Here is a 14,063-nt window from a genome sequence, read left to right as displayed (position 1 = left end):
CCCCCGGTTCCCCATGCTGATCCACCCCTCCCACAGGTTCTGGCTGGCTGACTGCCCGCGCACTGCTGAGGCTGTGCACTTTGCCACCATGCTGTACAAGGAACTGACAGCTGTGCCCTACATGGCCAAATTTGTGGTATTTGCCAAGATGAATGATGGACGGGAAGGCCGGCTGCGCTGCTACTGCATGACTGATGACAAGGTGGACAAGACTTTGGAGCAGCACGAGAACTTCACTGAGGTGGCCCGCAGCAGGGACATTGAGGTTTGTCTCTTGCAACGTTCCTAGAGGACAGAAGGAAGAAGCTGCTCTGTGCAGGGTCCTAGCCCGTGTTTCGCTCCCTGCAGGTGGTGGAGGGAATGCCTCTGCATGTCGAGCTCTCAGGGAACCTGGTGCCCATCAAGAAGGCCACGCAGTCGCGCACCTTCCTCTTCCAGTCCTTCCGGGAGAACCGCCTCGCCCTCCCCATCAAGGTAATGTCAGGTGCAGAGTTGGACTGTGCTGGGACCCTGTGCCCTGTTCCAACCCCCCACCTGGGTGCTTGGTGTGCAGGTCCGGGACAGCAGCCGGGAAGCCAGTGGCTCCCTGTCCTTCCTGCGCAAGGCCATGAAGTATGAGGACTTGCAGCATGTGCTCTGTCACCTCAACATCAGCATTCCACCCTGCACTAAGGTCAGCTCTCCTTTCTCAAAGCAGCCACACCATGCTGTGCTGGGGCTGTGCAGGTGCCAGGGCTGAGCTGTTTCTCTCTCTTCTGGCTGGTGACCCCTTGGTTTGTCCCCACTTTGCAGGGAAGTGGCACTGAGGAGCGAAGGAGGACACTGACACCTTTGTCTCTGAGGGAGCGATATAGCATCCTAAGTGAGAGCAGTTTCGGTACGCAGCCTACTGGTCTGTTCAAGCATCTCACCTCCTTTGCTTAGGGTAGGGGTGCCCAGCCCAGGAAGAAGGGCTGGGATGACCCTACTGCACTTGCGTGCGTGGCATCCTCCTGTTCCCAGGGAATTTCTCTGGTCCTGCCTGTGGGGCTATGCTGAGCCCCTGCAGCCTGCACCTCACTCCTACCCCAACCCACAGCTGGAGTTGTGACCCCCTCTTCTCCTCCAGGCTCTCTGAGCAGCACTGACAGGGCAGACCAGAAGATGATCGACATCGCAGAGCAGCTCGGCCTCAGCTGGGCAGGTGAGTCCTCAGCTGATGGATGCTCAGTGCACCTTGAAGCTCAGCACTTAGGAAGACTAAAAAGATGCTGCAGGGTGGCGTGAATGTCCTTTATGCTGTCTGGGGAGCTGCCCATGGATGTGATGCTGAGATGCTGTGTCTCTCCCAGAGTTGGCACGTGAGCTGCAGTTTGGGGTGGATGACATCAACAGGATTCGTGTGGAGAACCCTAACTCCTTGCTGGAGCAGAGCATAGCCTTACTCAACCTCTGGGTCAGCCGCGAGGGCAAGGGTGTCAAGAGTGAGTATTGATTCCCGCTACAAGGGTGGTGGTGTCTGGGCTGGGCGTGCAGCCTATATGTGTGTGCTCAGGGCTCCCTGGCTCAGTTTGGACCACCGGTTCCTGCACACCTACCTGGAGGGCAGCTGGGGCATGGCCACAACTGCCAGCCTGCCCTGCCTGCTGACTGACACTGGCTTTCCCTGCAGTTGAGAACCTGTACGCGGCGCTGAGGAACATTGACCGCAGTGAGATCGTCAGCACACTGGAGGGCTCCGGCCGGCAGAGCCGCAGCATGAAGGGCAGCTGGCGCTACACAGACAGGGACTATTCACTCTCACCCTCCCAGATGAATGGTGAGCCCCATGTCCTGTGCAGGGGATACCAGAGGGGCTAGGAGCAGAGTCACTGCGGACACAGTGGGGCTGATGTCTGTCCCAAGTCAGCTGCACTGCCCCTAGGAGCTTGGTGAGCACCAGGTGCTGCAGATAGCTGCAGTCTCTCCATGGGGACTTGTGCTATGGGAACCTTGGTCCTGCTCTTCATGGAGAACAGACATGTGGGGCATCCTCCTCTTGAGGTACCAGTGCAGGATGCACCTGGCTTGTTGCTCCCAGCATCACCTGTGCCCAGCCATGGCTGTGCGTGGGAGCAGGACCAGCCACGTGTCCCACGGGAGAGCCAGTGCCATGGGCAGGGATGGGGCTGTTGCTGTCCTGCCCCCAGGCACCACCCATACAGCTCTGGCTCATCGCTTTCCCCTTTCGTATCTGCCTTTGTTGTGTTCTCTTAAATGTGCCACCTACTGCCACCAGATGTGGGCATTCCTGGGGGCCACTTGTTGTCACCTTCGAGTTCACCCTGGCCTCTCTCATCTTCCTCCTCTGCTTGTCTACACTGTTTCCACCTCAGCTGAACCCTCTGGGAGCAGTGTCCTGTTCCAGCAGCTGCATGTCACCCAGGACTGCTTCTCTCTTGGATGTGTCATGCTCTTCCCTTAGTGGCCCTGCGCTACTTTAGGGAGGCTGGGGGCTCCTGGCTGAACACTGTGCTCCAGCTACTTCTGACGATTCCCGGCTGCTGGGGAGCAGGATTTCTCTTTCATTCCAAAGCGCTTAACAAAGGGCTTGTGGCTCAGTAAAGGAAAAAAAGATGCTGCCTGCATGCCTGAGACTGCTTGGCTTGGCTGTAGTCTCTGTTGGTGTGTCTGGGCTGTGCATGAGGACACGATGATTGCTTATAGACCTGAGGACATCAGTGGGATTATAGGGCCCTGGCTGCATCGTGCAGGGCTTCAGGGCTGCATGACATTTGCCAGGATCATCCTTCCTTGCTCATGGGTCAGCTTTGGGAATTTGGTGCCTGCAGCACCTGGCTACCTGAGCTCCAGGCTGACCTTCAGATGCTGGTTGGGGGCTGTGGGCAGGGACTGGGGGCTGGTAGAGCAGGGTGCTAGAGAGGGCACCATGTCCTGCAGTGGGGATGGGGCATCACCAGTCCCCAGGCCTGTCCTCACCAGGGGAATGGACAGCCTCAGGGGCCGCCCAGCCCCAGCACTCAGAGTGAGGCACGGGGGCACTTGCAGGGACAGGAGGGACTGCGCGAAGGCAGCAGCTGCTGTGAGCGCGCACCTTCCAGAGGCTCCTTCCCTTCTCGCCCCGCTGTGCTTGTGTGTGTGTGAGATGGCTGCTGGAGACATCGCCTCTGTCTGCCCATGTAGGTTATGCTTCGCTGCAGGACGAGCTGCTCTCCCCTGCCTCCCTGCATTATATGCTGCCATCCCCTCTGCGTGCTGACCAGTACTGGAACGAGGTGGCCATCATGGACGCCATCCCTATGGCCGCCACCGAGCAGGACGCCCTGATGGAGATGTCTGACATGCAGGTGTGGTCCTCAGGGCTCACCCCTTCACTGGTGACGGCTGAGGACTCCTCTCTGGAGTGCAGCAAGGCTGAGGACTCGGATGCCACAAGCGAAGGTCGTTTCCCAGGGCAACTTCTGACAGACGCACACGGCCCAGACCACATGGGCTCTATGGACTTAGTTGAGGATGACACAGTGGACTCAGATGCCATGAACGGGCTGATTGAACTGCTAGAGCAGGAGGAAGGGCAGAGGCCAGAAGGGAAGACGCCAGCCAGGGACCACCAGCTGGGGACTGGAGAGCAAAACCCAGAGGGTGAAGTCTCTTTTGTTTCAGTTCAACAGAAGGTACAAGCCAGGATCGTGGCATCGCCGACTGTGAGCCACACAGTGGAGAGGAGTGCAGACAGGTATGGTGGTCCCAGTGACAGAGGGGCAGTGGAAGGGGAGCTTCGCCAGCTACTGCCTTGTGCTGGGCCAGCTGCAATAACTTCCCAGCCTCGCTTGCTTCCCTGCTAACCTCCAGCTCTGGAGCCCAGCACCCCGCACAGAGCAGTGGCTTGGGCAGAGTGCCTGTAAACCTTCTGGAGTCTCTCTGGGGGCTCCTTGAAAAGCACCCAGGGGAAATCCCTGCAGACAGCCGGGCCCTGCATGTGGGTTGTGCCTCCCAGCACCATCTCAGGGCTTTGTTCTGCCATCTTCACAGCAGCACTGGTGCCATGACAGCCCAGTGATGTTTCGAGGCATGGCCCGGAAGCCTGCAAACTGGGGTGTTGGATGGGCATAGAGCGTGGCAGGGAGAAGGCCCGTGCCTTTTGTGCATCTGCATTGTATGCTGCTTGTGCCAGGCACTGGCAGCACCAGGAGCTCTGTGCCTGGCGGGGTGCAGCTGTGCCCAGCTGTCAGCTGGTGTTCTGGGTGCAACACTCCAACAAAGCTGACTGCCTCTCTCTCTCTGTCTCTCTCTCCCTGTCCCTCTCCGGCGTCCAGGCTGAGGGACTGGAATGCAGAAGGCTCCTTTATCTCCTGCCTACAGGACCTGACAGAGGGCTCCTGGCAGGAGGGGGTCACCCGACGGCTGGGCCCAGCACACACCGTGGCTGCTGGGGCGCAGGGCCAGGAGCAAGAGCAGGTCCTGGCGCCGGACGTGGAGCTGATGCGGGTCAGCTCCACAGAGGACAGCGACTGGCAGCCCCAGCACCCCGCGGGCGGCTGGCCAGAGGAGCCTGACAGCCACGGCTTTGGGCAGGTGAGGTTGAGAACAGCAGCGGGTGCAGCCTTTTGCCCACCACCAGATCAAGAAGTCCCGGCAGAACTGCTGCCCTGGCCCCTGGGGTGCCTCTTGGCCCAGAATAGAATGCTGCACACCCAATATGTGAGCTCTTGCTCTCCATTTATAACTCAGGCAGGCCCTCTGCTTGCTTCCTTATTGAGTATCTGCCCTGGCCGCTGGCCTGACAGCTTACTGGGCCAGAAATAGAGCTGGTCTGGGGGCCAGGAGGGGTGATGGGCATCCCGCCATGGCCATGTGGATCTGATAGGGATGGGATGAGAGCAGGCGTGTGCCCCCAAGCAGGCACAGCAGGACTGCAGCTGCAACACGGCAGAGCTCAGCTCTGTGCCACGTGTAGCTCCGTCTGTCCTGTGACAGATGACTGCTCTCTGCCCTGTCAGGCTGCTGGGGAGGGGGTCATGGCTGTCCCTGTCACTGCCTGACAGGGGACGGGTGTTGCTGTTGCAGTCCCAATCCCATGACTTTGACAGAAGCTGTGAGTGCAAAGGACACCCCACCTGCCTTCTCCCTTCTCCCGCCCCGGGCAGCTGATCTGCAGCAGCTAGGATTACAGCAGTGCTTTGCAGAGACGTGCGGACCTGTGGGCAGCTCCTGTGCCCAGAGCTCTGCCCGCCACAACCGACAGCATGGCTGGGCTCTGAGAGGGGGTGTGGGGCACATGCACGACCCTGCAGGGGCAGGATGTGGTCTTTCCTGGTCCAGCTGCTGATTGTCGTGGTTTTGCTGGCCTTCTTCCTGGTCAGCTGCCAGAATGTCCTGTACATCGTCAGGGGCTCTGTGCGCTTCCTGCTCAATCATGCGCACCGCGAGCTGGACAAGGAGCTCGGGGAGAGCCAGGGGCTGGCGGACGACGAGGAGTCTTTCTCTACCAGGGTCGTCCGCCGGCGTGTCCTTGTGAAGGTAATGGGCAGGGAGCAGTGCTGGGGTGCACAGCAGAGAGCAGAGACAGGGCTGGGGCTGTGTGTGTGCCGGGCTGCATGCTGGAGAGCTCTGCTGCACCCTGAAATGCTCTTCCTCCTGTCCCTCCAGGGCAACGAAGTCCTCCATTTACCTGGGGAGCATGTGACTGAGGAGCAGTTCACAGATGAACAAGGCAATATAATCACCAAGAAGGTGAGTGAATGGGGCCGAGTCTTTGTAGGGTGCTCTCCAAAGTCTTCCTCCTCTCTCTTTCCATGTGGCCCCTCTCTGCAGCCCAGGGCCCTGCACAGGGTGCTTGCATTCTGCTTTCTCTAATTACTGTCGTGGCTCTTCTCCAGCCACAGATTCTGCCAGGGGGTGGTGTGCACGGGGCTGAGGGCCAGACCTGCAAGAAGGAAGGCATGGTGTCGGGGCTGGCCGTGTCCTCTTGTGTGGGCTGGTGTCGGGGCTGGCAGTGATGAAGGCTGCATGGGTCTCCGCAGGTCATCCGGAAGGTGGTGCGTCATCTGGGCCCCAATGACACAGATGACAGGCAGGAGCGTGAGGACCTGATCCTGGAGGGCTCCCTGCAGGAGCCCCAAGAGCTGGAGGCAGAGGCTGATCACTTCATGTACTCCATCCTACAGAGGGACGGTCTGGGGGCCAAGGTATGGTGTGGTTCATGGCTGTGCCTTGCAAGTCCCCTGCTCGGGGCCAGCACTGCCTCTGCAGGACTTGTGGGCTCCAGGGCTCCTCCATCCTCTGTCCTTTCTTCTGTCCTGCTCATCTCTCTCACCTGTTTCCCTCCTAAGGCTACCAGGGGCTGCTCTTGCCCCTGCACCAGTCTTCTTGCTTGGTGTCTTCTGCTGACTGACTCAGCCTTTCCCTCTCCTGTCCTTTTCTCTGTGTCTGTCTGTTCACCTGGGTGATGTCCTGCCTCCTGTCCCTGTGGCTCCCTCAGGAGGAGGTGCAAGTGCGTGTCCCAAAACTGGAGGTCTCCGGGAGCAGGATGGGGGCTCAGATAGTGAAACGAGCCAGTCTGAAAAGGGGGAAGCATTGACCCCCCTCAAATGGCCTCTTTGGAGGTAACCCCCCCCTTTGCTCTTCCTTTTGTGCCAGCTCTTTGTACTGCTGGGTTAAAGGTAGCAGGGATGTATGTGCATGATGGTATCTGTCTCCTCTCTCTCTCCAATTTCTAATTTTTGTTAGTGAGATATCTGTGGTATATGATAGTCAAGACCTTTGTGTTTGTGGACATATGGTCATACAGACAGTGTCTATTGTCTGCAGCTGTCCCTAGAGAGTCCCTGGGCCAGCCTCACTCGAGGCAGTCTTCCTGCTGCTTTACTCTTGCTATTTTCTACAGCATGCAAAAGCAGCTCAGGAAATGCATTAACAACTTATGGGGTCTTCCATGCTGCTGTGAGAACAAGGTGCAGTGAGTCACCCTTGTTGAAACAGGGCTGGCCTCCAATGGATGGAATATGTCTGTCCCAGGCTCTACAGCAGCCTTCCCAGCTCCTTCCACTGCTGCTCTGGCTTTGGTGAAGCTCAGCTCCTACTTGTTGCTGCTCTCTGCATCTGAGGTGGCGCCACTGGTACCATCTGTGCCATTGCTGTGGGTTCCAGGCAGGGCACTCATCGATGCTCTGATGCTGCCTCTCTGGCACCCTGCTGTAAAACTCATCTTGTGGGTGGTCAGAACGGGTGCATTTGGAACAAGTGTAGGCTGGGACTACGTGAGCCTGGTGACCCCATCTCTGTGTCTTTCTGTGTCTCCCCAGGATCTCACCTCAACACCAAACCACTGATCTCCACACCAACCTGAGAAGAGAGGAGAGGAAGACAGAGATTGGAGGGAAGCAGGGCTGGCTGTACATGTTTCAATAGGCTAATGGCATGATTTCTGTACGAGATACTTACCGTCCTATCCGCATGACTGACTGACTGCAAGACGCATGAGCTACAGTACTTCCAGCAAACAGAGGGACCCTGTCCCTGCCTTGCTGCCATCAGGAGCCTAAAGACAGCAGCACGCACAAGGGGCATCCTTCAGCTCCTCTGGGAGGCCAGAGCTGGACTGGCAGCAAATGAGAGGGGAGAAGAATCCACCCTCGCACATCCGCCTCCGTCACTACATCCCTGTGCAGTGCTCCAGTGGCAGGAAGGAGGCTGGGGCTGCTCACTGAAGGAGAAGAGGGGCTCTATCCCTGTCACCATTCTTGCCTCTGCTGGACTCGCTTCTCATCCCTCTCAGTGAGTGCTGGGGCAGGGGGAGGGCAGCAATAGGGGGATGTGATAGAGGAGGGCTGTGGGTGCAGTGTTGCCTGATGCAGGGCTGCCCTTCCTCTCCCCAGCATGTGCAGCATCTCCTGCCAGGGCAGGGCTCTGGGCCGAGCACTGAGCTCGTTGCTTATGTTGAAAGTGTAAACTGTACAGCAATCAGCCTTGTGTATATGAACCAATAAATACTATGCAAACACCTAGGGACACTCTAGCAGTATGTACAAAGCACTAACAGCTCCACTCCCAAATACCTCTTCAGGCTGCAGGATGGGCAAAGCCTTTGGAGTATGTGAGCAGCTCTGGTGAATAGAGCTGGGAGCCTACAGGTGTGACAGGGTGGCAGATTGTCTTGTCCTGCCCTTCCATCTGAGTCTGGTCCCTTCTTGGCCAGAAGAGAGAGGCCCACGGGGGCAGCCCCATGGGCTGGTCCATGGTGCAAGCCCCAGTTTGTGCTGGCTTCAGCTGGGGTGAGGCTGGCAGCCTGCACTGAGGTGCTTGGGGCCCAGGGAGGATAGGTAGTGAGAGCAGGGAAGGCTTGTGCCACGCACTGGATTGTGCCTAGCTCTACTCAGCACAATATCTGCTCAGGAGATGGGCCAGGAGCTGGCAGGAGCCAGAAGCCCTGCACTACTTTGCAGGGCCTCCTGGCCTCCCTGTGAGGGCACAAATGAGCACAGACCCTTGACCCCGTGGATGTTGGCCCACCCAGGACCAATCCCAGAAATGGGGGGAGCTGCTTCCTCGAGTGGCTGCACTTTGGCCAAGTTAATGCCTTCTGCAGCCACCGAGCTAAGCAGTCACCCTGAAAGCAAGGGCAGTGCTGGGGCAGCTGTTCTGGCAGGAGAATCGTGGTGCTCAGGGCTGCCCAGGCAGCACTGAGATGTGCAGAAGGTTGAATCTGCTACAAAACTTGACCCTGGAAGGACAGGATGCAGACAGCAGTAGATCTGTGTCCCCAGCTCTCTCCTTTACCTAAGCAATGTGGGGGCCTGGCCTTTGTAGCATGGTGGTGTGGAGACCCCCTTGCCCTTTCCCCAGAGGTGGCTGTGGACTTGTTTAGCAGGGCCTGATGCTGCTCTCGGTGGCCACATGCAGAACAAGCCCACCTCCAGCTTCAGGCAGGGCAGCCCTGTCTCACAGTGGGTGCACACATGCCAGGAAAGTCTCTGGCTCTGCTGCAGTCTGGATAAAAAGCCCAGATGCAGCAAAGCAAATGGCCCAGCTTAGCCATGGAAAGCAAGGCAACCCCTTCCTCACCCCACCTCGAAGTAGGCACAGACTCCATCCATTACCCTTGCTGTGTACAATAACCTACCTAGACCCACTGCAACAGCTGACCCTGTAGCATCACCGTAGAGTTGTGTGTGGGTCCTGTGCTTTGGCCTAGTCTACGCCTTAGGGAATGTGCTGTGCTGCAACTGTGCCCGGCACCTGCAGTGACATTGCTTTGCGCTCAGATTGCTCGTAGGGCTGGTAGGGGGAGGCTGCACCCAACATTGAGCCTAGAGAATGCTGCAGTCTGCACACTAGAAGCTTTTTAGAAGTTTTAAAAATTACTTTTATTTCCTTTTTTTAATTGTTATGGAAACAAGCCTTTTGGATCTCCCTGTCTTAGCCCCTGATGTATAGATCATATCCCAGTACACCAGCTATCGGACTATGAATTAATAAAGAAACTAACACAGACCACGTCTCGTCTCTGCTTTTCCAAGGGGAAGGGGAAGGTGGAGGCTGCTGAGTGCTGCAGTGAAGCCCAGCAGGCAGCCGAGCCCTGCAGGATGTGGGGTGGGGGAGAGTATTCTCATAGTATTCTCCTTCCCACTGCATTCTCCTGCAGAAGCTGGCAGGCTGTGGCTTGGACAGGTGCGCTCTTGGCTGGATAAGGAACTGGCTGAAGGGCCGGGCCCAGAGAGTGGTGGTAAATGGAGCCAAATCCAGCTGGCAACCAGTGGTGTCCCCCTGGGGTCGGTGCTGGGGTCAGTCCTCTTCAGTGTCTTTACTGGTGACCTGGATGAGGGCACTGAGTGCACCCTAGGAAGTTTGAGGCTGACACCCAGTTGGCTGGAAGTGTGGATCTGCCTGGGGCAGAGAGGCCCTGCAGAGGGATCTGGACAGCCTGGAAAGCTGGGCTGAAGCCAATAGGATGAGGTTCAGCAAGGCCAAATACCAGGTCCTGCGCTTTGGCTGCAACAACCCCAGGCAACGCTACAGACTTGGGGGTGGTGGCTGGAAAATTGCATGCAGGAAACAGACCTGGGGGTGTCGATTGGTGTGCGGGTGGCCAAGAAGGTCCAGGGCATCCTGGCTCGCATCAGGAACGGTGCTGCCAGCAGGAACAGGGCAGTGATTGTCCCCTGTACTCAGCTCTGTGAGGCCGCACCTCGAGTGCTGTGTCCAGATTTGGGCCCACACTGCAAGAAAGACATGGAGGCCCTGGAGCGGGTTCAAAGAGGGGCGACAAAGCTGTGAGGGGTCTGGAGCACAGGGCTGATGAGGAGAGGCTGAAGGAGCTGGGGTTGTTCAGTGTGGAGGAGGCTCAGGGGAGACCTCACTGCTCTCTATCACTACGTGAGGGGAGGTTGTAGCAAGCTGGGGGTCGGCCTCTTCTCGTGTAACAGTGACAGAACTGGAGGGAATGGCTTCAAGCTGCACCAGGGGAGATTTAGGCTGGACGTTAGGAACTTCTGCTTTTCTGAAAAAGCGGTCAGGCACTGCAGTGAGCTGCCCAGGGAGGTGGTGGAGTCACCGAGCCTGGAGGTGTTGAAGGAACGTTTGGATTTTGCGTTGAGGGACGTGGTTTAGTGAGTGCTATTGGTGATGGTGGGACTGGATGATCTTGGAGGTCTTTTCCAACCTCTGTGTTTCTGTCATTCTGTGATTCTGTCACCCCCATTCCCCCTCCCCCCCCCCCGGCGGTCCGCCCGGCGCTGTCCAGCGGCCGTGGTGCTGCAACGCAGCGTCTCGCAGCCCGGGCCCCGCGGCGGCTTCTTCGCCGCCGGCTCTCAAAGCACGATTTGTCTGGGCAGAGCCAATCCCGGGCTGCCCGTGAGCGTAGCCAATTAGAATCGAGGTTGCGGGGATCCGGCCTATGGGCGCTAGCCTTTGAAACCGCTCGGCCAATGGGAGCGCCGTATTCTAATAGACCTCATCTTTATCAGAGAAATGTTGCCTCTTCCCAAGCCCAAGTTGAGTGCCCGGTGCCGGTGCCACGTCGGGTGCGGGGTCAGCCGGGGGCAGCTGCCACCGAGGCAGTGACCACCTGCTGTCGTGGCCCTGGCCCCCCTGGGGCAGCTCACCAGCCTTTCGGCTGCCCATTGGCGCCGTGGCAGCTGGTGTGGACCCTGCGAGCCGGTAGCCCCAAGGCCGACCGGGATGGGCTGCGCATCATGCCCTCGGAGTGCCAGCCTCTGAGAGCAGTCCAGGAGCCATGGACACCAACCTGCCAGGCACCTTCCTGCTCAGCGGCCCTTCACTGGCCCCCTTCCCTGAGGCCAAGGCACCTGTCTGCCAGTACTCGGTGCAGAGCTCCTTCTACAAGCTGGGTCCCCCTGGGCTGGGTGCCCAACTGGCTGCCGGCACCCCACACGGCATCTCCGACATCCTCGGCCGGCCCACAGCGACTCCAAACAGCAGCCTACTGCCCAGCTACCCCCACGCAGGTGGATTTAATGGACTGAGCTCCCCAGGCGTCTATTATGGGCCACAGGTGGGGGCCCTCCCTAAAGCCAGCAGCGATTACGTGCCACGGGGCAGGAGCTGCTGGGCAGAGGCACCCGACTGGCAGGGCAGCCGGCAGTGCGGTGGCCGTAAGTACGGGGCTGGGAGAGGGTGGGCAGCTGGTGGGACCCCCATCTCCTCCATTGCTTTGTGTGAGGCACAGCTTGACACCTGGGGATGTGCTGGGGGGGCACGGCTGGGGAGCTTAGGCAGAGCACAGGCAGAGCACAGACAGACCATCTACTCACAGAGACTCCCAACCCCTGGCAGTAGCATCCCTTGGTGAATGCCAGGAACAAGGTCTGTCATGGCTGGCACGCAGCTGGCAGGGGCATTGAGGAGCGCATTGCTGCCATGATGGGACTGTGCTGGGTGAGCACAGGCATTAGCTCGTTAGGAGCCCACAGAAAACCCAGGGGCTGGGGCTCTGGCTCAGTGACCTGCAGCCCTGTTCCCCTCTCCAGGTGATGCCCGTGGAGCAGATGGATCAGCTCGTGCTTCCTTCCCACTGCACGCTTAGGGAGGTGGGGGGCATGGGCACAGTGTTCCCAGTGCAGCGTGGCTCCACAGTCACATGCTGCTCCTAATGCTTGTTCCCTTCTCAGCACAGCAGATAGTTTCTGCTCCCAAGCAGGAGGTGCAGAGCCCAGCCTTGGAGGCAACACGGCTCTCCCGGGACAAGGTCGAAGCTGTGGAGTCAGGATATTGTTTTACTTTGGAGGAGAGCAGCGGCATAAAGGGGCGTGGGGATTGGGCTGCCCAGAGCCATGAATCCGGTGCTCACCCACTGCCCTTGTCCCAAAGCCCCTGCACACCTGACTGACAGCCTGCACAAGAAGAAGCACACGCGTCCGACCTTCACAGGGCATCAGATCTTCGCTCTGGAGAAGACATTTGAACAGACCAAGTACCTGGCAGGGCCAGAGAGGGCACGGCTGGCATATTCCCTCGGCATGACTGAGTCCCAGGTGAAGGTGAGTGGGGGTTGTGTGGTGTGTGGGGCGTGTGGCAGGCGGCTGCTAACAGCCCTGTTGGGCTGCAGGTTTGGTTCCAGAACCGACGCACCAAATGGAGGAAGAAGAGTGCCCTGGAGCCCTCCTCCTCCTCGCAGCGGGCGGGGGGCTCCAGTGGAGAGCGGGCAGCCTCTGAGACCGAGGATGATGAGTACAACAAGCCCCTGGACCCTGACTCTGACGATGAGAAGATTCGGCTGCTGCTGAGGAAGCACCGTGCAGCCTTCTCTGTGCTGGGGCTGGGCACACACAGTGGCTGAGCACCTGGGAATGGGTTCTGCTGTGCCCCCACTGCAGCTCCTGTCCAGGGCTCAGGGTCTGGGAACAGCAGCAGTGAAATAAAAGCCCCTGCCCCACATGGGTCTGCAATGCGGGGTGCCCCAAAAGCTGGGCTGGGAAGGGGCTGAGGCTGGGGGTCCATGTATGGGGCAGGAATGTCCCCCAGAGTTCCCCCAGATTGGGTGTGTGCTGGTAGCAAGAAGTGCTGTCCAAAAGTCACTCGTTAGGGCCTCTTGTTGGAACCTATTAGCAGCAAATAAATATCATTTATCTTAACTGTGTGAGTGAGAGCCCATTCACCTGTCGGGGCTGCAGGATTGATGCGACAGCAATAGCCCTGGCTTGTTTGCTGCCAACCTGTGGGGGCCCCCCCATGCTGCACCCAGCTCGGTGCAGGCTGCATGCACTCCTGGGGCTGTGCCCCCCTCCTCAGCTCCCACTGGCTCAGCTTCTGCTTGCTGATGGCACAGGGCCACCACCTGTCCTTGCTGCCTGAGGTGCCAAGGGGCTGCTGCTGCTGGGGCCGCCGAGAGCTGACAAAGTGCAAGCAAACAGTGCTGCGGTGTCCTGGTGGAGAAATCAATAGGCAACGATAAGGTGCTGCTGGGCCATTGCGCAGCGGTTGGCAGCGTGGCACGGGAGCGGAGGTGGTGTTGGGGGCCCCTCTGGCAGCTGCAGGCAGCATTAGTGTCCACGTCCCCACCTGCACAGCGCAGGTCCTGCATCACAGCAGCCCCCGATGCTCCCTTATGGCACTGGGATGCTGCAGGCTGACACTGGGCCTCCAGCTGCCCAGCCCCAAGGCACACACACAGCTCCAGGTCATTGCTTTCCATCGCACTTTGAGCTCTGCAGGTATCCCGGACAGCTTTGCTGCACATCCTGGGGGTTTGGGGAAGGCTGAACTACCCCAGCAAGCATGGGAGGTGCAATGATACCCCAACCACACGGCCCCTGGGTTCCTCTGAGCTGATGCTGCTTGGCTGCAGGGCTGTGGAGTCATGCACCATCCCTGGGCATTGCAGTGCAGGAGCGTTCTCTGCGTGGCCAGAGTGTGAGGCTGCTGCTGGGATATTTTTTTGACATTTTCTAAGCTGCTCGACGTGGCTGACAATTTTTAATGTACTAACTGCCTGGTCCAGTGAGCTGATTAATTGGTGCTGTGGAGATCAATAGAAAACAGAAAATTAAAACAATTTTAAAGTGATTAAGTAGTTTAACACCTGTCTGATGCCACGTCAGTGCTGGGAGACAAATAAAGCAGGTGGC

General features: G+C 58.5%; 2 protein-coding genes across 6 annotated transcripts in view; both read left to right on the top strand.

Annotated features, from left to right (window-relative positions):
• The window catches only part of ANK1 (ankyrin 1), a 32,692-nt gene extending 23,221 nt beyond the window's left edge, over nucleotides 1-9,471 (top strand). For 3 of the 5 annotated variants that reach the window (XM_042835180.1, XM_042835178.1, XM_042835179.1), the window contains 12 exons: nucleotides 37-265; nucleotides 349-474; nucleotides 554-673; nucleotides 793-877; nucleotides 1,109-1,183; nucleotides 1,332-1,463; nucleotides 1,652-1,798; nucleotides 3,163-3,715; nucleotides 4,296-4,554; nucleotides 5,629-5,712; nucleotides 6,003-6,167; nucleotides 7,284-9,471. In XM_042835180.1, coding sequence (XP_042691114.1) covers nucleotides 37-265; nucleotides 349-474; nucleotides 554-673; nucleotides 793-877; nucleotides 1,109-1,183; nucleotides 1,332-1,463; nucleotides 1,652-1,798; nucleotides 3,163-3,715; nucleotides 4,296-4,554; nucleotides 5,629-5,712; nucleotides 6,003-6,167; nucleotides 7,284-7,310 — 2,002 coding nt within the window. In that variant the 3' untranslated portion in view covers nucleotides 7,311-9,471. The remainder of the gene's footprint in view (nucleotides 1-36; nucleotides 266-348; nucleotides 475-553; nucleotides 674-792; nucleotides 878-1,108; nucleotides 1,184-1,331; nucleotides 1,464-1,651; nucleotides 1,799-3,162; nucleotides 3,716-4,295; nucleotides 4,555-5,628; nucleotides 5,713-6,002; nucleotides 6,168-7,283) is intronic. The other 2 variants (XM_042835182.1, XM_042835181.1) reach the window with 2 other exon arrangements.
• A 1,738-nt stretch (nucleotides 9,472-11,209) lies between these two features.
• NKX6-3 (NK6 homeobox 3) lies at nucleotides 11,210-12,775 on the top strand. The gene is made up of 3 exons (XM_042835244.1): nucleotides 11,210-11,591; nucleotides 12,307-12,476; nucleotides 12,545-12,775. Exons 1-3 carry the CDS (start codon nucleotides 11,213-11,215, stop codon nucleotides 12,773-12,775), a joined length of 780 nt encoding a protein of 259 aa, XP_042691178.1. The 5' UTR covers nucleotides 11,210-11,212.
• Nucleotides 12,776-14,063: the final 1,288 nt, after the last annotated feature.

The sequence above is a fragment of the Centrocercus urophasianus genome, unplaced genomic scaffold (genome assembly GCF_019232065.1).
Source record: "Centrocercus urophasianus isolate 14NV4802_14NV808 unplaced genomic scaffold, USGS_Curo_1.0 seq_50, whole genome shotgun sequence".
NCBI lineage: Eukaryota > Metazoa > Chordata > Aves > Galliformes > Phasianidae > Centrocercus > Centrocercus urophasianus.
The sequence above is the reverse complement of the archived record's forward strand: the minus strand, read 5'-3'. Positions and strand labels throughout refer to the sequence as shown.